Source organism: Haemaphysalis longicornis, unplaced genomic scaffold (assembly GCF_048455015.1).
Source record: "Haemaphysalis longicornis isolate Haplotype H1 unplaced genomic scaffold, Haemaphysalis longicornis Haplotype H1 scaffold_1, whole genome shotgun sequence".
Lineage (NCBI taxonomy): Eukaryota > Metazoa > Arthropoda > Arachnida > Ixodida > Ixodidae > Haemaphysalis > Haemaphysalis longicornis.
The window spans coordinates 207,460,545-207,484,657 of NW_027526203.1; the positions used below are offsets into that span (position 1 = coordinate 207,460,545).

The 24,113-nt window shown below is 45.2% G+C and overlaps 1 protein-coding gene across 1 annotated transcript in view; it reads right to left on the minus strand.

The window, feature by feature from the left end:
* Positions 1 to 24,113, minus strand: part of LOC144156877 (presequence protease, mitochondrial-like) — a 229,479-nt gene that overhangs the window by 114,286 nt on the left and 91,080 nt on the right. Inside the window, exon 16 of the mRNA XM_077688398.1 lies at positions 9,330 to 9,384. Within this exon, the coding sequence (XP_077544524.1) occupies positions 9,330 to 9,384 (55 nt within the window). The remainder of the gene's footprint in view (positions 1 to 9,329; positions 9,385 to 24,113) is intronic.

Genomic DNA, 24,113 nt, shown 5'->3' on the forward strand with positions numbered 1-24,113 from the left:
CTCAAAAGAGCGGTGAGATACACTCGCATTGAACAAATCAAGATCGGCAAAACAACTTACGCTACCCAAGCCTACGTGACTCCTCCTGAATATTCTGTAAGGGGGGTCATCCACAACATTCCCCCTTACGACTCACCTGAAGACATAGCAAGAAGTGTTGTGTATTCCCGAAACCCCACAGCCCTCCACGCCAGAAGGATGGGACAGACAAACTCGGCCATTATAGCCTTCTCTGGGAGCAAGGTGCCTTACTTTGTATATTACCGCGGAGCGGAGTACCGCTGCTACATATATAAGAAAAAGCATGAGGTGTGCTCTGCCTGCGGTAAGTTGGGGCATCGGAAGGCCAGAACACGCATTTTGCAGCGTGCGTGGCATCGCTAACCCCATGGAAGAAGAGCACGAATGCGTGGTAAAATGCGCCCTGTGCGGAAAGGACCACCCTACCGGAGACAAGCAGTGCAAACAGCGCTATTGCACCCCCTTCGTCCTCAAGCAGTGACAATGGCGCCGCCAACGATCCCGCAGCCAGAAACGAGACTCTTCCAGACGGCGGAGGGACCGTTCGGTTTCATTCCCACAGCTACCTCCGGTGGGTTCGTCGTCTCCGAAGAATAACAATGAGAAGTCGAGCAAGCCTCAACGACACTCCTGCTCCAAGTCCAAGAACTGGAACCCTGATTCAGCCGAGACAGCCCCACTACGACAGCCCTGCAGCACCAGAACACCAGACTGCACCACACAGGTGAGCTGGTCAGCAAAGGCCTCCCAAACTGCTAGAGCAGGGGCACAAACACAAGGCATCCACATCCGTGCAAAACAAGATAACGAACAGGAAGAGTTGCAGAGCATTAGGGCTATACTGGACCAGGTTCTAGCCGAGAATAGGCACCTCAAAGCCGAGCTCGCGCAGATCAAACGTAGCTGTACCCCAGCAACATCATCAGCCGGAACACCAGCCTCACACTCTTTTGAGGAAAACCCTCCTCGTAGCAAAAGACGGGCTGAGGAGGCGGCTGATTGCCCATCGCAAGAAAGCCATCAGATGGAACAACTGGAGCAGCGCTTCAAGCAGGGATTTGAGGAGCTTCAATGCGCAGTGAATTCTCTAGCCACTGCATTGGCGAATTTCAGGGAGACTACTGACCTCAAGGTCACCGCTCTCGAATTTAAGGTAGCTCAACTCCCTTTGGCGTGTACATCGTCGCCAACACCACCCCCGCAAGTCGGCCCTATTCGCCCCTCTCTTTTCCCAAGGGGACATGGTGCACCCCCCTATGCCGAAACCGTACAATTGTCTGCCGTTCAAACAGCCTCTGATCACCATGGCGCAAGAACCAGGCAAACACAATGATAACCACTCTTACTGCACCTGGCAGTGGAACTGTAGAGGATACAGGTCCAAACGAGGGCTTCTACAACAGCATATCAACCACATACGGCAAAACCACCAGAGTGCACCAGATATCATAGCGTTACAGGAGACAGAGGCCCCAGCTCAACTCTCGGGATACACGGGTTACCACTACGTTCCTACAGATGCCGGTGCACCCTCGCCAAGAGGGGTCACTACCCTCGTGCATCGAAATATTCCAGCAAAGCAAATATCGCTTCAATGTCAGGGGCCGGAATATGTTTTTCTTAAAATCCTGCCCGCTACCGCCAAGAAGAAGCAAAAGTTGTACGTCCTCAATGTATACAGCGCCCCAAGACTATACCGTAATGTCGGGTACTTACTCCAGATGGCTCACCAGGTGTCCCATGGTCATTCTTTGGTTATCGTCGGGGATTTTAATGCGCCCCACCCAGCTTGGGAATACCCCCGACCCACAAAAAAGGGTCAGCAGGTATTTGATACCCTGCAACAGCTGAATCTCAGCGTCTTAACGGATCCGGCGCACCCAACGAGACAGGGCAACAGCGTCCAGCGCAATACCACGCCGGATCCGAGTATTGTAAAGAACATGAACAGCGCACAATGGAGAAACACACTTATCGACCTTAGCAGCGATCATTATATCTTGGAAACACTCCTCGTAGCCGGGCCGACGAAATCAGTGGGGTGCAAGCACACAGTAATTGACTGGGACCTCTTCCGGAAAATCCGACAAACGCAAGACTGCCCTAATATCCAAGGTGTCGAGGAGTGGGTGAAAATCGTACATGAGCACATCGACTTGGCCACTAAAATCGTTCCTGAAGAAGCAAATCTCGAGCAAGTAGACTCGCGGCTGCTTCATATGTGGGAGGCGAAGGAAAGCATACAGAACCGCCTTCACAGAAACAGACACAACCGCCCCCTGCGGCGAAGGTTGGCTCGTCTAAACAAGGATATAGAAAAGCATACCGCCTATTTAAGCAATCAGCACTGGAATGCCGTGTGTGATCTCATGGAGAGACAAATAAGCACACCACGCACGTGGCACACGATCCGAAGCCTGCTAAATCCCGAAGGAAAGCGCATCGTTCAACGCCACAATATGCTAACCTTGCTGCATTCCGAAAAATATGATTCGCAAACACTGCTGGAAAAACTACAGCACCTGTACATACCCCAAAGTTCAGAAGAACCGCCACGACCCTACACGGGGGAACCAAACTCAGCGCTGGACAGTCCCATAAGTAGAGCTGAGGTGTATGCGGCCATCACCAAACTAAACCCACGATCCGCGCCCGGGCCCGATGGCATCACTAATAAGGTCATCGCAAACCTCGATGACTCATCCATAGCCACGCTCACCGACTACATGAATAGGGTGTGGGATAGAGGTAAGCTCCCTTCTGTATGGAAACATGCCTTGGTCACCCTCATCCACGAAGACGGGCAAGGAGCTGAAATTGGAAAATCTCAGGCCCATCTCACTAACATCATGCCTTGGTAAGCTACTGGAGCATGTAGTTCTCAGTCGACTGCACCAGCACATGGAAGAATGACAGTTATTTCCTCACACCATGGTAGGATTTAGGCCCGGCTTATCTACTCAGGATGTGATGCTGCAGCTGCAACATGAGATAATTGACAACCCTGAAGCATCCCCCCTCGACGCGCGGGTAATCATGGGGTTGGATCTTACGAAGGCTTTTGATTGCGTGAGCCATGCGGCCATACTTAATAATCTCAACGACCTCAACGTTGGTGTCAAGACATATACCTACATTGCGGACTTCCTTTCGCAACGAACCACTCAACTCAACATCCAGGGTCTCAAATCGGACTCTATAAGCCTGGGCAGCCGGGGGACACCACAAGGCTCCGTGCTTTCCCCCTTCCTTTTCAATGTGGCCATGCTTGGGCTGCCTCCTTTGCTCGACCAGATCCCCAGCATTCGCCATAGCTTGTACGCCGATGACATTACGGTGTGGACAGTAGGTGGTAGTGATGCGGAGATACAGGAACGCCTGCAAGCAGCCGCTGATGTTGTACATACATACGTACACGATAGAGGTTTGGCCTCTTCCCCGCAGAAATCAGAGATCCTTCTGTACAACCCCACAAGGCCAGGCAGGCGACCATCATCTGCTCCAGACATTCAAGTATTCCTCCAAGGGAACGCCATCCCCAAAACTGACTGCATACGCATTCTGGGTCTGTGGATCCACGAGAAAGGCACGAGAAAGGCACCAACACAGCAACCATTCAAGCACTGCACAATGCAGCTGCCCAGATTAGCAGATTAATAACAAGGATCGCAAACAAACAGCATGGCCTCAAGGAGCCCAACCTCCTCCGCCTTGTACAGACCTTTATAATCAGTAGAATTACGTACGTCGCCCCATATCTCAAGCTCAGCAAAGCAGAAATAGAAAAAATTAATCGAATTATTCGAAAAGCCACCAAGGCAGCAGTCGACGTCCCTATCAGCGCCGCCACAGACTGGCTGCTAGAGATGGGCATTCATAACACCTTGGACGAGCTCATTGAAGCCCAACGTACGGCCCAATACAATCGTTTAGCAGCTACCATCACCGGGAGAACCATCCTAGAATCCTTGCGCATTCCTTACGCCCATCAATACGGACACAAGACCACCTTACATCGCGAAATCCAGGAAATCAGTCCTACGCCCATTGCTATTTTCCACATGCATTATGACTTTCTTAACAACTTCTCATAAATGATAAGTTAGGCCATTTGCCAAATGTTGTGTTGTCTATCAAGAGGTGAACACTTTAACCACATCACAGAAGTGCAATCGTAATGTTAATAGTATCGCAAACAGGAGTTAAAAGTGGTAAAATGCCACTTCATGCGTGTTAATGAAGACTTACGCGCCCCTCACTTTGCCACCTCTGATCACGTTACCTACGCCATTAGAGACATGCGCCTACGCACAGTTGCTCCATAAAAATACGTTGTCGTTTTTCTAAACAGAAATTTAACATAGAATGATCGAGCTATTACGCACATCATCTTCAAATATAAGTGAGTGTAGGGTGCATTGTAGGAATTTTGTTTATGACCCCTGCTCCTGTCAAATTAGTTGTCGGTATAATACTTCTACACAGTAAATTTGAATAGGCCGCGCCGTTTTGGGACCCGCTGCCCGCATACTACATTGCTCAACAACGCTCTGAAAGCACTACAAAATCACGGAGCTCGTTTTATTAATCCCATTTATGACCACACAGAAATTGCAACGTTCATGGAATCGTTCCTATCATTACAACTTGATTGATTGTGGGGTTTAACGCGCCGACGCAGCACAGGCGATGAGGCGCGCCGTAGTGAAGGGCTCCGGATTAATTTTGACCACCTGGGGATCTTTAACGTGCGCCGAAATCTCGTACACACGGGCGTTTTTGCTTTTCGCCTCCATCAGAAAAGCGGCCGCCACGGCCGGGAATCGAACCCGCGACCTCGTGCTCAGCAGCGCAACGCCTTAGCCACTAAGCCACCGCGGCGGGTCTATCATTACAACTCTAGGAAAGCGTATAGAACTGTCATGGTTTTCACTTTTTTTATGATATCCCAAGAACGAACATCTGAAACAGGCGTTGATATCACCAGCCACGTATGTCCTAAATATTAGATCATACAAACAAGGTAGGTGTCAGTCATTGTTGCACAAAGTCGTGTTTTAATTCTTTTATACCCAGAACGCCTTCCGACTTTGAGTGGAATAGTTTCTGCGGTCAACTTCTAATAAAACGCTAAAAATGAACCAGCTACTTTGGTTGGAGCGTCTAAAATCTTTTTACTTAATCTGTAATGTTGTGACTGGCACTGACTGCTTTCATCTTTTTTTTTGTCACCTAAGTGATACGCTTTCATCTTTTTTTTGTCACCTAAGTGATACTACCATATTTCATTCGGTTATTGCGTGTATTCATTTCTTCATATCAACATTTCATAACACTAGTTTAGGCTACATTTTTTCAAAGATTTCCTTTTCCCTTTTAACTCCTTTTTGTTATGCCGTCTGGGCCCTGAGGGTACTTGAAGTAGATAAATTAACCATGTGCAGGACGACCTCACCTCCCATAGAGCGCTCTTATAATAATCTTTTCCGCCAGATCTTCTGGTATCATCGCTCACCGTATTTCCGCTCCACCCGTGCCTTTTTTCCCCTCCAAAGCCATTCTGCAGGTGGTACACTTGTGTGTAACAGGCTCTCATCACGCTCCGACCAATGCTGCACTTCTTTTCAATGGGAGCTAGGAGGTCGTCTACGCGGGTTTGGCCTTGATATATACAATGCTTGATTCCTATGTTTACGCATTATACCTGACACGGTTTTGTGTCTTTGGACCAGGCCTATGCCTTACTAAAGCTACTTATCGAACTCAGTAAATGTTCTGATATAATTAAAAAAATGTAAAAACGGAAGCATATCATTTCAAGTGGGCTGGTTACCTTGTTTTGGTTCCCTAGTTTCAAATACTGCTTGTTTCAACTGAGCTTGTTTCAACTGAGACTTTCATGCTGACTTAGCTGCCATGGCTTAGAAACATTTGCGGTGATCACTGATTTGAAAGCCGCAGAAGGTAAGTTTCAATTAGAGCGACACAGCCGGTATAATAAACGGCTCTTTGGTGAAGTGAAGTAATTTTCATTGAAACGACAAATTCCAGCCATTTCAGGGGACCTTTCTCCTCTAGCTCTCTGCGCACGCGCTACTCTCACTTCCAACGGCCGATCCGAAATTATTGGGGTTCAAAATGCAAACAAAACGAAGGCATATTGGATAACCCACTTGCGAGCGCCGAGCCAGCTACGTGCTGCTCATTTATCTGTGCTGTTACCTTTGTCTTTTTTTATCAATTTTCATACTTTTTTGCTTTATTGTTTTCAATTTAACATTGTTCATTTTCGTATTTGTTCGCGTAGTTTACCGTGTGCTGTTTTTATCGCTGTGTCGCTGTCGAGAGCAAAGCACGTGCATAGTGTTTCCTAACAGAAGCCTGCTCCGGGATGCCCGGTATAGTCTGGCCGGAAAGTTCGAACGGCGGCTGTGGCTTGAGATTTTTTAGAAAGTTCCACCCACACCGCACTTGCCCGCTGCTCGCATAACGAACCAGCTTGCGTGGGGTCGTATTAATGCCACTCTAACTCCCCAGTGGCGATGGCTGGGCTGGCAGACCTTTAAAGTCAGTTTACTGGTTACCACCCCACTTCTCTTAAAGGAGCCATGAAGAGAAAATACAACTTCGTTTAATTTGAAAGAACTAGGATTCAGTATCTCACTCAGCTCCATTAGAGCCACAAAAGATGCTTTTTAATGAAAAAAAAGCAAGAAGTATTTAAAAACTTTCAAATTTTGCACCACAGTGACGTGTTATGAGCAAGAATGACGTCACACGGGCCAACAATAAATCATAATTTTCAGTGCGTTAACTGCACGTTAGCATTCAAGTGATGCGGTGAAATGGAACTAGAGGCCCCTTTACAGACGTCCAGTCTTGTGTCGTCGCGACAGGTCAGTTAGGCGGCCGCCAATTGCACAAACAAGGTTCCGTGACGTCATAGAAAAGTTGCGGGAAATTGCCTAGGGGGTCGCAACTGCTTCACACGTTTTCTTTCATATCTCCGTTATTTGTTCGAAGATGGCAATGATATTGGTATCATTGTTATCGGGACTAAGTGGTCTTTCTAATAAACCCAACTTGTATTTTGTCTTCATGGCTCCTTTAAAGCACTCAAAAACGGCCGACAGGTAGGCGCTACGGCGGCAATTGAGAAATTTTTCTGCCACCGAAATAATGCGTGGCGCCTGGGACGCTTTCCTCAACTGCGCCGGGCAGGCAGAAAGAAAAGGGGGAGTGTTCTTCCAAGATCACCAAAGTGTGGTTCGGTGGGCCGCCGCTACAGGGCTACGCTACTGGAAAGAGGTCCATTGTGCAAATTAAGCTACTGCGGAAAATTCAATAGCGACGCAGACATAGATCAGATGTTCATGCGCGACATGTAGACCACGCCACCTGAATTTAATTACGTTAATTAAATTAGGAAGGACTGCAGTTTTATTATATCAAACAAACATGGGACTATACACATTCCGCGGTGAGTGGCCTAAGAGCAGCAGCTGCATGTTACTTGTATTGCAACTTCGACTGACAGTTATCATAATACCTATGGAGATAAACGTTCCCAGGACCCAAGGTCATGTAGTCAGTTCAGCAGTACAATGTCATAATTTGCTTTTGGATAGTTCCGACAGAACACGAGCTACAGCTGCTTTCTGTAACTCATCGCAAAACCCGAAATAAATGGTCCTGAACTTGTGGCCCCGGACCGGTCATCGTGCAAAGCAACCCCATAAAGCAACTCGAAGTGTGATCTATGTTTCAATTGGAGGCATCTTGCAAGAGTACATCAGTAAACGATCCTTTCTTTTTAGGGACGTTATTACACATAACTGTAAGAGGCAGAAATTATTAAACGAGTAAATAAGCAAATATAAAACATTACCTGTTCACGATCATATTCCGCTATTTATGCCACTCCTTGCTGCTTTTGGCTAGGGACGGAAAAAAACTCGATGCGCCCCTCATAAACGGCAGAGACGTTCCATCCCAGTTGGTAAGGTATGATACAAAGAGACAGGTCAGGAACCGAGCACCGAGACAATTATATTTGTTAATAATGAAGAAGAGGGGGAGATTTTGTTCTTTGTGCGTCTGGAGATTGCGACGCAGACGCAGGTGCCGGCCATGAACCATGTGTAGTTTACCTTCTAATGCTTACAGCATTGCAAGATTTCTGCTTGCAATTCATTACAAGGCACAACGTTTCTATTCAGCTGTCCTCCCTTTCTTCTGCTAATCCACATTTCTTTCAGCTAAAAAGGACGGATGAGCAAGGACTTGGGTACTGCTGGATGTTAGTCACGGGTGCGTGCGTGTGTGAGCTCGCACTTCCTACCCCCGTTTCCCGGTCACCTCCTGCAACTATTTCAAGGTAAAGCGCACCCGTCGCGAGATGCTGACAGGCAGAGTTCCCAGACCTGCGGACGCCTGTAACTAATTGAGGCGCGACGCTCGCAAAGCATCGGTCTAGCCTGGTTGGCACGGCATTCAGCACTATGATGAACTTCTTCTGAAGAGGCCCTGGAAATGTAGCTGTTACGCCTATATACCTTCAATCACCTTGGCCAGAGAGATGCCACCGCAGCGAGCCCTCGCTCAACAGCCCCCTTTCTCCCCTGTTTCATCTTTGAGTTTCAATGGGCAGCGCGGTGGGGCTATTATGGAGGGGGTGGTGCTCCAGTCCGCACCAAACGTCGGCTTTTCACTGCACAATGATGGGTGTGGCCATACGTGTTTGGTTCTTACAGTCTGTGCAAACGTAAAGCCATTGAGCCATGTTGGATTAGCGATATACAATTTTGCTAACATTTGGTAAGGCACCCCTGTTTTGTCCCCCTTTCTGTCACTCAAATGTATTCACGGGATCGTCCGATAAGTGAGGTTGGCCCGGGGGTGGTGGGGCTAAGCGCTTTATGAATGTTCCTATAAAAATGTTGACCTTTCTAAGTTTCTAGGAGCCGCCTTAAGCAAGCGCAGTGAAGCGAGGAGCACAGCGAATTGAAATAAATACCTGGTACAGCACATTTATTTTTTCTCCTTTCCTTTCACACTCCTTGCGGTCCTCTGAGTATTGCGCATCCTGGAAAGTGTCGGCGTTCATCCAATAACTGAGTGGGGAGTTTCTGTGCAAGGCGAAGAGGGCCGCAGAACGCTCTTCGAATGTTTCTGGGAAAATGCGATTCCTCGACGAGATCGCTGGTTATAAAATTCCACACCGTGAGGTCTTCTCGCCATCTTCCTACCTTGAGCCGCATGGCTCACGGCTGTTGACTAACGTCATGTAGTTAGTTTAAGACTCCGACCAGCTTCTTCTCCGTGGTGCTGCGGGCACGACCTTGACAACGCAGTCCCAGCAGTCTGCACAGGTAAGCTTGTATTTCACATTTTATATCGGGTTAATTGCTGTAAGACTTTCTAATATATCGACTTAGTTAAAAATGTGTGATAGAATATTTAGCTATAGCACGTGGAAGGAAACGATGACATTGTTGCAAACATCTGGGGGTTTTGTACATCCAGACACTACTTCCCCCGGAGTAGTCCAGATTACAATTGAAAATTACTTCGAAAGTGGCCATTTCAAACGCCAAACTCCTGGGACAGCGGATGCTCTTTGAATGCTCAGTGACCGCGGATGCTGCCTTTGGAAAAAACTCGCGGCAATATTCTTAGTGCAGCCATTTATATACCGTGTTTCAATCAAAATTTACTGCTCTTAAACATGCTGGTGTACCGTGTAGGCCTCTTTACTGAATCTCCAAGCCACTTATTTCCACTTACTTTCACCATCACTCTACGCGCAGGATCTTTGGATATAGCCTTTACATTAAAAAAGCCAATTCGAACCAGTGGTGTTTAATCGTCGTGATAAATGATCTTTCCCGTCTAGCTCTCTTTGATCAGGCTCTGTTTCCGGTCATTTACGCGAAATTTGTTTGGTGTCGGGTCGGTTCCTATGCATACGACAATTTACCTTATCGAAGGGGGTAGTTGTTTTCCGTGCATTCCCCTTAAACTGCCCTGTCGTTTCTGACTAGTCTTTTACAAGCCCGTGTTACGTCGGCATCATTTAGCCTGGAGAGGAACCAGCAAATTTAAACTTCTTGAGTGGTGTTCTGACACCCATAACCTCTGGTGCTCTTTCAAGCTTCCCTTTGCTCGGTCTTGACTGTGCGACGTGGCACTATTTCGGTGCCCGGTACCATCCCTCAATTTTCACCTCCGCTCTTGTTGGGCACATTTAACTACGCGCTGCCGCAAGAAACTCCTCTTTACTTCTTGCTTGGCTGCTATTTTTTCGCGCCCCAGAAACGACATATCAGGCTGCTTGCTACTGTTTGGCGCTTTATTAGTGCCTCTTTTTCCTCTCATTATGGACATTGCAAATCGTGTTTAAGGTGGAAATTATGTAGTATGCCATGTAGACTCAAAAAACTTACTTTTATCTTTTTGAAGGACATGTAGCATATATGCAGGGCAGTTAATTGTTTTAGCTTTATAGCTTTTTGATAGTGTTTCTTTTCTGCGTTGGCTTTCTTGTTTGTTTTCTTTTGCGTACCGCATTTGCAATTGCACAGCACTCGGCTGTTTCCGCTAGTCCCTAGAATGGGTGCGCGTTATGTCGTAGTTTTTGTTTGATTCAGTTTACTATATAAATATGTCATTTACGTCAGATGCTTGTGGGGCTACGTAATAACAACCCGTTTAAAAAAATGTTTGATATATTTTACAAAATATGTGTGCTTGCTTTTTACTTAGTTTTTATATACAGACAATGTTTTTTATATACATCATGCTTTTTGTCAGACAAATTTCAGAAGACAAGGTCACCAAGACCATGTAGACCGTCGATAACAGGAACGGCTGAAACTAACATCATGCTTTACGTGTGGTTTCTAGCACACACACGAACAGCACAAATTCCAGACTATCCTGCCAGCACTCTTTATTAAAATAATAGCCCATCGGATCTCTATATATATGGCGACTTTATAACCATGACTCAGCCTCGCCATTTTAAAACAAAATGGCGTGTAACCATCGTCTCAGCCAAGAAAATGTTAACAAGACAACAGTACAAGAAGTGGGCCTACCCTAAATTTAAGGATGAATGTCCGAAAATTCACATCACCTACGCAGTAATCTACTAGAGTTCGAGGGACACTGCCATTTTCAGGATTCTCTTGATCATCTTGATCTTCTTCCTTCAGTTGATGTTCTTTGGGTGTAGTCATCTATAGAATCCGCAAAAATTGTTACGAGCTTTTGGTTGCAAATAGGCTGCTACCCGGTAATGTGTAGGGTATTTCGGGCTTCTGCTTCCGCAGGAGTGGCCAGGGGCGTGTCGGGGAGGTGGAAGGTGGCTGTGCATATTGCGGCCCTCAATAAGGGACACCCTAAGGAAAGCGGCAAATCGCCTTTCATACAACTTTCCATCCACAGCATAGGACAAACAAGTCTTATCGTACAAAGCTTTTCCGAGAGCGGGAGGGCGCTATTAAGCACAGCTGCTTTTGATCAAGCATTTTAATTTCTAAGAAAGAAAATATCTGCCACGAATATGCTTGATTCGTGTAGAAATGTAGGGCAGTCTTCTGCCGCCCCAGCCGCTCCTCCGCTCTCTACTCCCATCCCTCACGCTCTTCCCTTCTCCTCTCGCTCCTCTCGCTTCTCTGGCAGGTTTCCCCGCCTTCTCACTGCTCGCGCACTATCAGTTGGGACAGCGTACATCTTTTACATCTTTTTCTTTATCCCTTGTTTCTTGTTCTGCTTGGAACAGCACGAGTGGGCGATCTGTTCTTGTAAAGACGATAGTGCTTCTTGGTCTACTTAGGCGTGAAAATTTGTCTGGCTGTCTGTCTCGATTCAGCCACCCGACCAAAAGTTGAAAAAAATTTTTGAACGAGAAGTTGGTACCCGAAAAACTTTTGCAAACCACCAAGTCTGGAGACACACCTCACACTTGCAACATTGTCCAGCTAAACGAAAAATTTAGGCATTTTAGAAGCCAAGCTTGAATATACGAGTGGTATTTGCATTCAAAATACTTTTTTTTTTCATTCAAAATACGTGACTAGTGATAATGTTTTGACCGAAAACTTAAGACAAAAGGCGCTCGCGCTCGGCCCTAGACTCGTAGTGGCATATTAGGTCCAACAGTAACAAGAGGTCCCAGGACGAGCGAGACGGGAGGTCAACAGCATGAGAGGTGAGCGGGAAAGAGAAGAGGTACAGTAAAATCTCGTTACAAGAGACACTCAAGGGAACCACAAAACGTGTCTCTTGTAACCGAGGTCTCTTGTATGCAATGTTGCTAACATGGCGAACATAGGCAAACCAACCAAACCGCTTTCATTCATATGTCTCTTATAACGAAGTGTCTCTTGTAACAGTGTCTCTTGTAACGAGGTTTTACTGTAGTTACGTGGCAGGGGCGACAGAAAACTTTAGGCACAGAAAACTTTCGACGACAGTTGCAGCAAACTCAGCAGATACGCCGCCTATTTTTTGTGCTTTATCTCGCGCAAGGTGCAGCCTTTCTGCGCCATTCTGAACGTGTTGTTCTTTTCACTTGCTACCTTAAGAACCGACCCAACGTATTCTTAACTATAAGAATGGGGGTACTACTTGAAAAGTACTTATGTTCTACCTCAAATGTGACTGAGCTTTCCATTGTGCTATTTGCTGGGGACATATATGACCTACGCTGAGAGTTTCATTAACTTGGAATGGTTCTGTTCATGTTCTGTTCTGTTCGCTGGAATGGTGAATCCAGGGAAAGACTAAAGTTTCACGTTCAGCTGGCTCAAAAAAGATCGTTTAAGGGGGTTTTGTGAGGTAGTTTTGTACCTCAGTTCACGCTGTTTTTTTTCCTTAACTTTTTTCTGACTGTACCAATTGTCACTCGAAAATTTGTTGGTAGACTCCACCGGAACTTCCTATTGGGATCAAGGGCCTTATCGGGTTTCGAAATCTCGTTATGATGCAACACTTTAAAAAAGTGGCCTCGTATCTGCTCGCTTCCCTGCAAATGTCGTCGAAAGACTACAGCCTTCTGCATCCCCTGTAACGTAACGTCTCTCCTTTTTCTCCCACCCACCCTACACGCTCTTCGCCTCCCGTCTCGCTCGTCCCATAATAAATGTGATAGAGGTTTGCTAAAATCAATTCGATTCTGCCTTGGCACTGCTTGCACGCCATCACTTGGCACCTTTTCTTACTGCTTGGCTAGGAGAGGGCCGCCACGAGGTTGAGGCTGGAGCGCAAGCTGTTTTTGTATTTTGTTGTCAAAATAATTTTTAAGGCGTTTTTGCTACACTGCTAATATAAGTTTCGTCTTATGGCAATGCCAATGGTTTCTTTTTGCTGAACAGTACTGGCAAGTATGAAGCATTCTGCTATATTTATGACAGACAGACAGACAGACAGAGAAATTTTCACGCCTAAGTAGACTAAGAAAGACTCACCTTCAAAGGGAATCCTTCTATATGCGGGCAATAATATTGTGTTAACACGGCAAAAATGTGCGATTACAACGACAAACGCCACTGCGACATGAAATGCATTGAAAAGGTACAGCACCGCTCTTATTTCATGAAAACCATGTGAGGTTAGGACAATACTTAGCCTGATATCTCATTATGAGAAATGCGGGGCATTTAAATATATACTGATTAGCGCATTTTTCAGTTCCAGGTAACAACTAACCTTTGCAAATCACATCTATCGCTCTCATAACTCAATCCCTGATCGACTCTACTAACTTTACTGAAGAAACCAACGAAACGCTACCATCTTCCACTTTTCAATTCCCGGCAGTAGTTGTTCTGAATATATTGACCATACGTTTGTATAAAGAGATTGTCTGAGCCTCACGCAGCATGGGTATTAAAACTAAAAAATTAATTCCCAGTCTTGCCTTTCTCAGGAACAAAATGAAGTGGCAGAGCCAAAAAAGAAAGAGAAAGGATGCTGCAGAGCATGTCAATGCGGAGATATGTCACGAATCAACTTCCTTCGTCCAAGGAGCATCATGAAGAGGAAGAGGTCATAACCTCTGAAAGCCATCTAACAGAACAAAGGGAGCACTTTCAACCTGCGCGGGCGAGTGCATCCGTGACTGGGGAGGGACCGAGAGATCAGCAGCCTGTATGTCAGCCAGCCGGCACGTCCGTAGTCGCATTGGAGGAGCGAAGAGAGCAAGAGCCTTTGGGTATTCAGGATCCAGCATCTTCAGACGGGAAGCAACAAGAGCCCGAGCACGAGAGCATGCAGTACAGCGAGTGCACCACTGCAGATGAACTTATAGAAGCCAGCACGTCAGCGGGTACAGAGGTTGAAGGAACTATACAGCATTGTGAAGACTCTCAAGACAGCCGGTTGCAGGGCGTGCAGGAGACGGAGCAGCATCAGCCCTTCACTGTTGTTGCTTTAGCCGCTGTTGCTTTAGCCATACCAGATGACCTGCGAGTCAGCCTGGTAAAGACAGGGAGCGCGCCGATGCAGAACAAAGATGATCCGTTCCCCGCACTCAAAAGAGCAGCAGGAGAAGGGAAAGTCGTGAGCAGACATTTAACGAAGTCCTGGTTTTACAAATGCTTAGCAGACGGCAGTGAAGTACTCAGAACAAGGCTAGTATACTCAAAATCAAGAAATTGTGTGTACTGCTTTTGTTGCAAACTTTTCGCAGGCTGTAGGTCCTCGAAGACATCCGCTTTCATCACTGGATTTAACACATGGTGGAAGCTGAACCCGAAGGTACCAGAGCACGAATCCTCCGAGTTGCACATGTCCTGTTATGAGCAATGGAAGGCCATGGAAATCAGCTTGAAAAAAAACTGAACTATTGATGCTGCTCTGCAACTGGAAAAGGAGGTGGAGAAAAAACGTTGGAGAGACATTCTACATCGTCTTTTAGACATTGTTCTCTTTCTTTCTAGAATGAACCTCCCTTTCCGTGGGCACAGAAAAAGCATGGACTCCGACAACAAAGGGAACTTTTTGGAGTTAGTGGAGTTCCTGTCGAATTACGACCCGACATTGAAAGAACACTTTACCAGAATTAGAACTTCTATTCCTTCTCAGGGGAGAGTGACGTCTTATTTATCGCCGTCCACTCAGAACGAATTCATCCACCTACTTGGAGAACACGTAAAGAAGGAAATAATTAGGGACATAAAAAAGGCTAAATACTTCGGTATAATGTTTGACAGTACCGCAGACGTCTCGCATACTGATCAGATGTGTGAAGTGGTAAGGTACGTACACATTGAAAATGGAGAGGTAGCAGTTAAGAAATCCTTCTTGGAATTTTTTGAAATTGAGGGAAAAACTTCTGCAGAGCTGACACAGCAGATCTTGAAGCAACTCCAAGGGTTAGACATTAACCTTTGTCGCAGTCAAGGTTACGACAACGCAGCAACTATGGCAGGCATTCACGGCGGTGTTCAGGCTAGAATCAGAGGGGTAAATAAGAAAGCTTTGTTTGTTCCATGCGCGAATCACTCTTTGAATTTATGTGGTGTGCATTCTTTTGAGAGTGTGAACGCATGTTTGACATTTTTTGGCACATTAGAAGCTGTTTACTCGTTTTTTTCGGCCTCACCTCAGCAATGGCAGTTCCTTAAAAACGCCCGTGTTGCCGTAAAAAAGCTTAGTCAGACGGGGTGGAGTGCACACTACGATGCTGTGCATGCTGTAGAACAGAAACTCGATGATGTTATCGCTACCTTAGAGGATCTCTGTGACACTAAGTACAGCGCCGAAACAAGAAGGGGGGCTTTGAACCTTGTGCCTGCTGTGTGCAATTTTGCTTTTTTGAGCTTTCTTTATTTCTGGAGGCAAGTTCTAGAGGAAGTTAATGACAGTCAGAAGTATTTGCAGACAGAAGGAATGAGTCTAGAAAACTGCACAAGGAAGCTCAGGGCTCTCAAGATATTCCTTGAGGATGATCGCGCCGAGGTTGTGGAGAAGGCAGTTGCACGGGCAACCGAAAAATGCGACCTGTTGAACATTGAGATAGTTAAGAGAGTCCGGTTCCATAAATTAATGCCAGGAGAAACAGGAAAAGACGCAGGTTTAAGTGCACAAGAAGAAGTAAGAAGGGCAATGCTCCAATGCTTAGACCGCTTTCATGTGGAGCTGGACACGCGTTCTCAGGCCATGGAAAAAGTGATGTCATGTTTTGGCATTATTCATCCAGCTGCTTTAATTTTTGAGGAAGAGGATAAGCTACTTAGTCTCGCAACCAACTTGTTGTCCGTGTACGATGAGTTTTCTGAAGAGGACATCGTCTTGGAGATTATGCGATTACGCACACTCCTTAAGGCCACTGACATGCATCCGAATGTTACAAAAAGTTGGACTGTACTTAACTTCCTGGAGTACGTTGCTAAGTGTAATTTTTTCGACAGCCTCCCCAACATTAGCGTCATCTTTCGACTGTTTTTAACTGTGTGTGTGTCTGTGGCATCGTGCGAAAGAAGCATCTCAAAACTAAAGTTAATAAAAACTGCTCTGCGATCAACTACGACTGAAAGTAGGCTATCTAACCTGGCGATACTGTCAATAGAGAGGGAATACATAAAAAAGATCAATTTTGATGCTATCATAGAAAAGTTTGCGGAGAAAAAGACACGCAGAGAGAAATTTTAAAGAACAGAAAGGTCCATTTTGCTTTCGTTCAACGAGAAACATCGTTCGTTCAGTGTTTTTTTTATTTAAGGGTCATGCAATAACGCCTGCTTACCTACTTTGTCGACCAGGAGGTATTATTATCTCAACGAACACTAGTCTCAAAATGCCCCGTTGCAAATTATTCACAGAAAAAAATCGGCCGCGTATAGGCTTGCTGCGTTGCAATGTTGCCGAAAGACAATAGCTTGCTACATCCCCTGCAGCGTCACAAGCTCTCCTCTCCCTTTCCATCCCTCAGGCTCTTCCCCTCCTCTCTTGCTCCTCCAACGGTTAATGCATGTTTATTTTCTCATTGCAATTAAATTTTCCCGCACTCGCAACTCGACGTCCTCCTCGTAAGTGAGAACGTGTGGAACTCTCCTTTGTTCTGAATGCATTTGTTTTCTACCGCAAAAACTATTTACAGTGTATTCTTTAATTAACTCTTTCGTTACCGCAGGAAATTGACCAATTTTGAGAGGTCTAACAAAATATTTTTTTGTGCTATACATATTGGTTAGGCATACATTGCAGTGACATAAAATGCAGATCATTCCACGCGCTTTCTAACGACACCAGTTTTAATAATGTTTTCCTAAATAATGATTCCGAAAAAAATTATCGAATTCGAAATTTTTGTCCACGCATGGAAGAAAATAAGAAAAAAGTAAGTTGTGGATAATAAACAACTAGGAGTAGAAAAAAATTTAGAATATGCATTTTGTAGGTAGACATTTCAAAAGCCCGTCCTAGAAAAAAAATTGAGCTGCGCAGTACAATTTGTCAGATATAAAAGAAAATGTTAGCCCGTGTGGTGCCCGCGCCATGTGGTGAAGCCCAACCACTATTTCAAATTTTGATATTTTGGATGGTTCTCTAGAAGAAATCTGGTGGTTTCACATTATTAAAGGCCCAAAGTAGCCTCCACGTGATGTAAAAACACCTTGTCAATTATTATGACCGGCACAATATTGAAGGAAAGCAAGCGATGTGAAAAAGTCCGCTTGGAGTTGAGAACCAAACTCTTTGGTGGATGCTTCTTGACGTTCTGATGATCACTTATCAGTCAGAACTTTAATTTGCGGTTTATTATCATGTTCTGACTCACTATGGTAGCCCTGCTTGCAGGAATAAGGTATGACGCGCTAGAATCATGCCCAGCAAGCTTTCACCAAGCCGCCGTCGGGCTGTGAAGCAAGTTCAGCACTACGAGCCTACTACATGGCAGCGCCACCTAACAATTTTGGAAAGAAACAAATACAAGGCTGTTGGAGACTTCGTCAGAATAGACAGTACTACTAAGAAGCGACACTAGACCTCCGGAAATACCCTCGTGTGAAACCGAAACTGGCTGGTGAACAGCTGGCGGTGTTCAAGGCCAATTGGAAGCGTTCTCCTCATCTGAACTGATACCCGACGACTTGGTGTTATCGTTTGACTTTCAGCGGAAGCTCTTATCGCAGAAGCAAGGCGTAGATTAAGTGGAAGCGCGAGCGGAATGCTTGTTTTGAGGAGCAGTAGCGGGCAACGGAGGCGTCATGGCAAATGAGCTTGTAGTTGGGTAACTGCGTAGTAGCGCCAAACATGAATTTCGCAATGCAAAAACGAAACCGAAACTGCTGGAAACTGGTTGAAAATGGCAGGCACACTTGCTAGACATGCGGGGGACCATCAGAAATAAGCTTTGGGAGAATAAAGCTGCCCTTTTCCCGAACCAAAGATCATTAGTGAATAGCTGGGGCCATTTTCAAGTAATTATCACCTCTCAACGCTGTCGGATTACAAAGCTGACCGCATTATTTGGTATTTGACTTGCCAGGAGCCTTTTGACAAAAAAAATATTATTGTAATGCAGCCTAACCCCGACCTGCATCCTTTTTTCTCAAGTGCAGCAGCCACGCCCCCTTCCTCAAAAACACATGCACCTCAACTCACAAAAAACGGCGTCAAAAATCTCAATGTCGCCGGAGCGGGAAAATTTCAACTGATTATAAAAGGGCAGTGCCTAGACTAACCACTGGTCGCATTAGGTGTACGAGAAACGACTACAACATGTTGAAAATAGGCAATATAAATCATCGATCACCGGTGATCGATTTGAATAGGCGTGGTAACGAAAGAGTTAAGTGTTGCTCTGTAGGTTGGGTACGAACATCTTGCGGCATTTTTTTTCTTGGCGCTGTGTAAGATGAACAAGCATCACCCACGCCAGTGCTTTTAGTACGTTGGTCTTTAGTAGTTTTGTAGCAGTTGTAGGTAGCAGTTTTTCTGTGTATACTTATTGCTGAACAGTTGTTGCAACTATTGGCTGAGTGGTTGAAGGAAGTAACACAGACAAAACAAAATTTTGGGGAAGTAAGACTTGTTTTTCCTGTGATCGTGTATTCGTCATACCAAATTTGGTTCGTTGGCTGCCCTCCACGTGTACAGATTGACCCCATGTAGCGATTATGACTTGGTTTGTGTATGTACAACATGTCTTGCTGTTTCATTGCTTCTTTTCTATACATTGTCTCCTTTTTATGTATTGACACACGTTGTATATTGTCTATTATGTCGTATTAGACGTTCACCGGAACTGCATTGTGTATTCGTGTATTGTGTATTTCAAAGCCCTCACTTTAAATAAAACCTGCAAGGTTTGTTCATTTCTATGCAAAAATGGATATGTCGATCTTGTTGTTATTTCAACTCTTTATTAAAAAAAAACAAAATAACTGAGTAATTTAGAAAATAAAGGAAAATAAAATAAAGGAAATATAAATAAAATAAAGGAAATAAAATAAAGTAAATTATTTTAATATCAAATAAAATAGTGGAAACTGTGCTGATTTGTTCTGATTATTGCTGACATTTCGTATGAGAGGGGGTGACAAATTTGCTGGGGCCCCGGGTGCAAGTTTAGCCAGGAACGCCACTGAGACAACGATTTACATTCTGCCAATGACCGCTATACAAGACGAGGGGTGACTTTTGTGCGGATTTTTTTGGAAAAAAAACTCGACCTATATTCCGGTTTATACGGTACTTTATGCCATGAACTTCCCAATGTACATCATATTCGGGAATAATCTCGCCTTGCGAGTATGAACCAGTACAGTTTTGTTAGCTAGCCAGTTGTGTTGTTGGCACGTGAGGTAATGTTATTCCTTTTTGTCATCACTTTATATGAGACCACCAAGCTAAATGCGTCGCGTTCACTCCAGCCCATCTCACAATGGGAAAGCAAAGCAAATAGAGAGGCCTTAATTAGGAAAAGAAACAGTCGTTCAGGGATGGTCACTGTAAAACTTCTATTTATTCATTTGGAATTACCACAATCAATTAACTTAAGTGTCATGAAACACGAATTTCCGTGCCAGAAGGCTGCTACTAGTGCTCGAGCACGCACTCCCTAGCGAAGCCGCCGGTCCCCACAACAGGGCGTAAAAGCGCCCCTAGCGGCCGGGCACTAAACAAGGCTCAGCGCAAGCACTCCCATAGAGCGCAGCTGGCTGGGCAGGTCCGAAGTATGGTTGGTCGTAGTGCGCACACACCCAAAATTAAATGCTATCACAGCTATTTGTGATGGGTAGTGCATGTCTTCTGCTTACGATAGTGACATCAGTCAGTTTCATGAATGCACAGGAAAAAATTTTTAATAAGAGAGTTTTCCAGCTGCTTTCAAGGGTTCTGACTGGGCCTTCACATCCAGTGACACAAAAGTAGGACCGCCATTGGCTGCCACCATGATGGCATCACAACCAAGTGAGCGAAGGCAGGAAGGAAACGGCGGAGGAAAGGTGGTGAGGGTGTGAGGGGAGGGCAGTACGCTGAGCTTGCACGAGAGGCTCGTTGGAGCGTCTAGCAAGGGTGTGACGGGGAGGGCGGCACGTGCTGCTATGGCGCCACCTCTCTTGCTGCATCCCCCTCACACTTTTGGCAGACACTACTACTATGTGCGCAGCTAATTCGAACCATGTGACATTCGTGCGGGAGGTTCAAACATTATTTGCAACAACGCGATGGCTAGCAGCGGCGACGTGCTGCAAGATAACGGCAGAGTAGAGTGCACAACTGTGCGTTTGCTTATCATGCGATCACTTCCCGAGACGCAGCAGATGTGCGCCGTGACCGAGAAGACTGCAGTTCGTGCCGTGCACAAATTTTACATTAGGGAGTGTAGTAATCGCCAGTGCATTTTTTTGTTTAGAATTTATTAAGCTGAGTAAAATTGATGAAGTCAAAATAACCCCCCACTAGAGCATATGCGAAACTTATATACGACGTTCGCTGACTTTGCTTCACTGGAGTTGTAAGCTGCATACGTCTGTGCAACTAGTATGTTGTGGAAAATCTAAGGCCGATTAAAGGCAGGAGAAGAGCCAGCAAAAATAATTTACGTAATAAGGAATTAAGATGAACCATAGCTTTTATCATAAAGCGTAAAACCAAGGTACGAGAAGCACTTTTTGATTGATTGTGGTTTTTAATGCGCCGACGCAACGCAGGCGATGAGGCGCGCCGTAGTGGAGGGCTCCGGATTAATTTTGACCACCTGGGGATCTTTAACGTGCGCCGAAATCTCGAACACACGGGCGTTTTTGCGTTTCGCCTCCATTAGAAAAGCGGCCGCCGCGGCCGGGAATCGAACCCGCGATCTCGTGCTCAGCAGCGCAACGCCTTAGCCACTGAGCCAGCACGGCGGGTGAGAAGCACTTTTTCCGCAGGGTGAACTAGCAGACCGGTTTCCAGCACGACCACACATTTGTGATAGCTTTTCTTGTTGAAGGAACACAGTTGCTGGTTGTCAGATATTTGTGGGGGCTAGGGGGATATTTACTGCAAAAGTGTTATTCAAGGAATGCTCAGCTTAGCAGCTCGGGGAGCTGTAAACCAACAAAAAAATGCGAGATTAAATTATTACGGTACTGTTTTACCGGAATTTATTAAAAGTGACCCCTTAAAATTCCGGCGGCATTTGCGGGAACCCAAGGACGACGTTGAGAAAATAAAAATTGGCAGTGAAACAGTCACTGATCCAGAGGAAATCGCAGACCGTTTTAACACCCACTTCCACGAGGTTTTTTCGAGTAACGAGGAATATGACTTTCAAAAAATGTGTTCTGATGGGCTTGAAGATTTACAGATAACTCAAGAGGGTGTACTAGACATGTTACATGAAATATCAAGAAATCGATTGGACCTGATAACATTCCAAACAACTTTTTACGACGCTACGCTGAGCAAATTGCACCCTTTTTGACTACGTTATTTATGTTATCGTTCAACTCCGGTGTTATACCGGATGACTGGAGGAAGCCCGCCTAGTACCAGTGCACAAAAAAGGCGACCGACTTGATTATGCCAACTACCGCCCCGTGTCGATTACTAGCGCATGTTGCAAACTTATGGAACATGCTGTTGCAAACTTTATAAAAGACTTCTTAGCTGACAGAAATTTGTTGACCCCCTGCCAACACGGCTTTCAGAAGGGAATGTCAACGACCACGCAACTTGTCTTGACGGTACATGAAATTGCTCGGGTTCTTGATATGTCTGATCAGGTTGACATGTTATGTCTCGATTTTAGCAAGGCCTTCGATAAGGTGCCTCATGTGGAACTAATCTACAAGCTTGAATGCCTGAACTTGCCTTTTCCTGTTATTCACTGGATAGGTGCTTATCTGAGAAACCGGAAACAGTTTGTAGAAATAAAAAACCGTTCATCAAATGTGCATCCTGTAACCTCAGGGAAGCGTGCTGGGGCCATTACTGTTTTTAATTTACGTGAATGACTTGGTTGATGTGGTGCCTGAAGATGTAACCATAAAGTTGTTCGCGGATGATTGTATTGTTTTAAAAAAAAATAGTGTCGGAAGATAGCCATATTGCATTACAGAAATCGCTGGCTGGTATTACTGAATGGTGTGCCCGCTGGGGCATGGTTCTAAATGGTGACAAAACAGTGCTTCTTCAAATTACAAGAAAGAAATACCCTAGTATTTATACCTACTTACTGCATGATAAACCCGTTTTAGAAGTCAGTAAATATAAATATCTACGTGTCACATTTACAAATAAGCTCACCTGGTCCGAACACATATCTGACATCTAAAAATCCGCCCTACGAAAGCTTTGGTTCCTAAAAAGAAGATTAAAAAACGGTCCAGCAAGTACAAAGCTCCTCACATATAATACATGTATATGGTCAAAACTTGAATATGCCGCAGTTGTCTGGGACACTTTTACTACAAAAGATCCCCACCATCTAGAAAATATTCAAAGAAAGGCAGTAAAATTTATATTTTCAAAATATAATCGGTGTGATTCTCCAACATCTTTGATGAAACTTAACAACATTCCAACATTAGAAGCACGCAGGGAAATTAGTCGACTATCATTCTTACATAATTGTATAACTGGCAAATTGAAAATAGCTCTTCCCCAAATTGTGAAACCCCTCACTACCAGGACCACAAGACACGGTCGTAAGGGCGCTCTAACACCAATTTTCACTCGCACAACTGCTTTTAAAAACAGCTTTTTCCCACACACAGTGTCAGAGTGGAACTTATTGCCGCCAGGTGTGTTTGAATCCGGCAAATTTTTAGAAGAACTAGAGCGTCTTTTCTTGTTTGCTTAGCGCTGCACTGAGTTATGAAGTGATTTCCGTCTTTTCTTGTATTGTATGAAGTACTTTGATGTATTTTATGTACCTCCTGCATTGCCTGTGACCATGCTGGACTTGTTTTGCTTAGCCTTTTTTGTATTGTTGCCACTCCTGCCTGGGCCTAAATATTGGCCTGCAGTACCAATAAATAAATAAATAAATAAATAAATAAATAAATAAATAAAAAGTAAACAGCAATGTCCAACATGACGGAGTAGGCCTCAGCATAGCATGCATGTTTATTCTGAACGGTTCCGCATGTTGGCATAGCTTAGCCATATGGGGTACTACACTAGTAGCATCTTACTGTGTGGGTTTAAATTGTGGGTGTAGTTTTTTTTCCCTCCTCCCCCCCCCCCCCCTCCCTCCCTCCCTCCCTCCCCCATCCCCCTTCAAATTGGCCAACTGTTTGCTTCGTATGAACGTGCCTTTTATAAACCAGTGGGCACTACAGAGAGGAGACAGGTGAGCTCTGAAAGTGCGGCCAAAATGCCTCCCAATTTAGCATCTTCGATGGCGCGGAGAGCGTTCAACCCTTGCTAACGCCTCAGTTTGTCCTTCATCACAGCATGGAACGATACTTGGTCACTAGGTGCAAGGGGGTTTACCCGACCCATTTCTACAGCTAACAACATAAGAATAGAGGGCCACGGTGATTCCTAAAGTATCGTTAACGCGCAATCACTGATAATGTCGGAAGCAATGGATGTGTTAAACAGAACCGAAACTGAAACTGTTTAGAACAACTCTTCAAAAAACA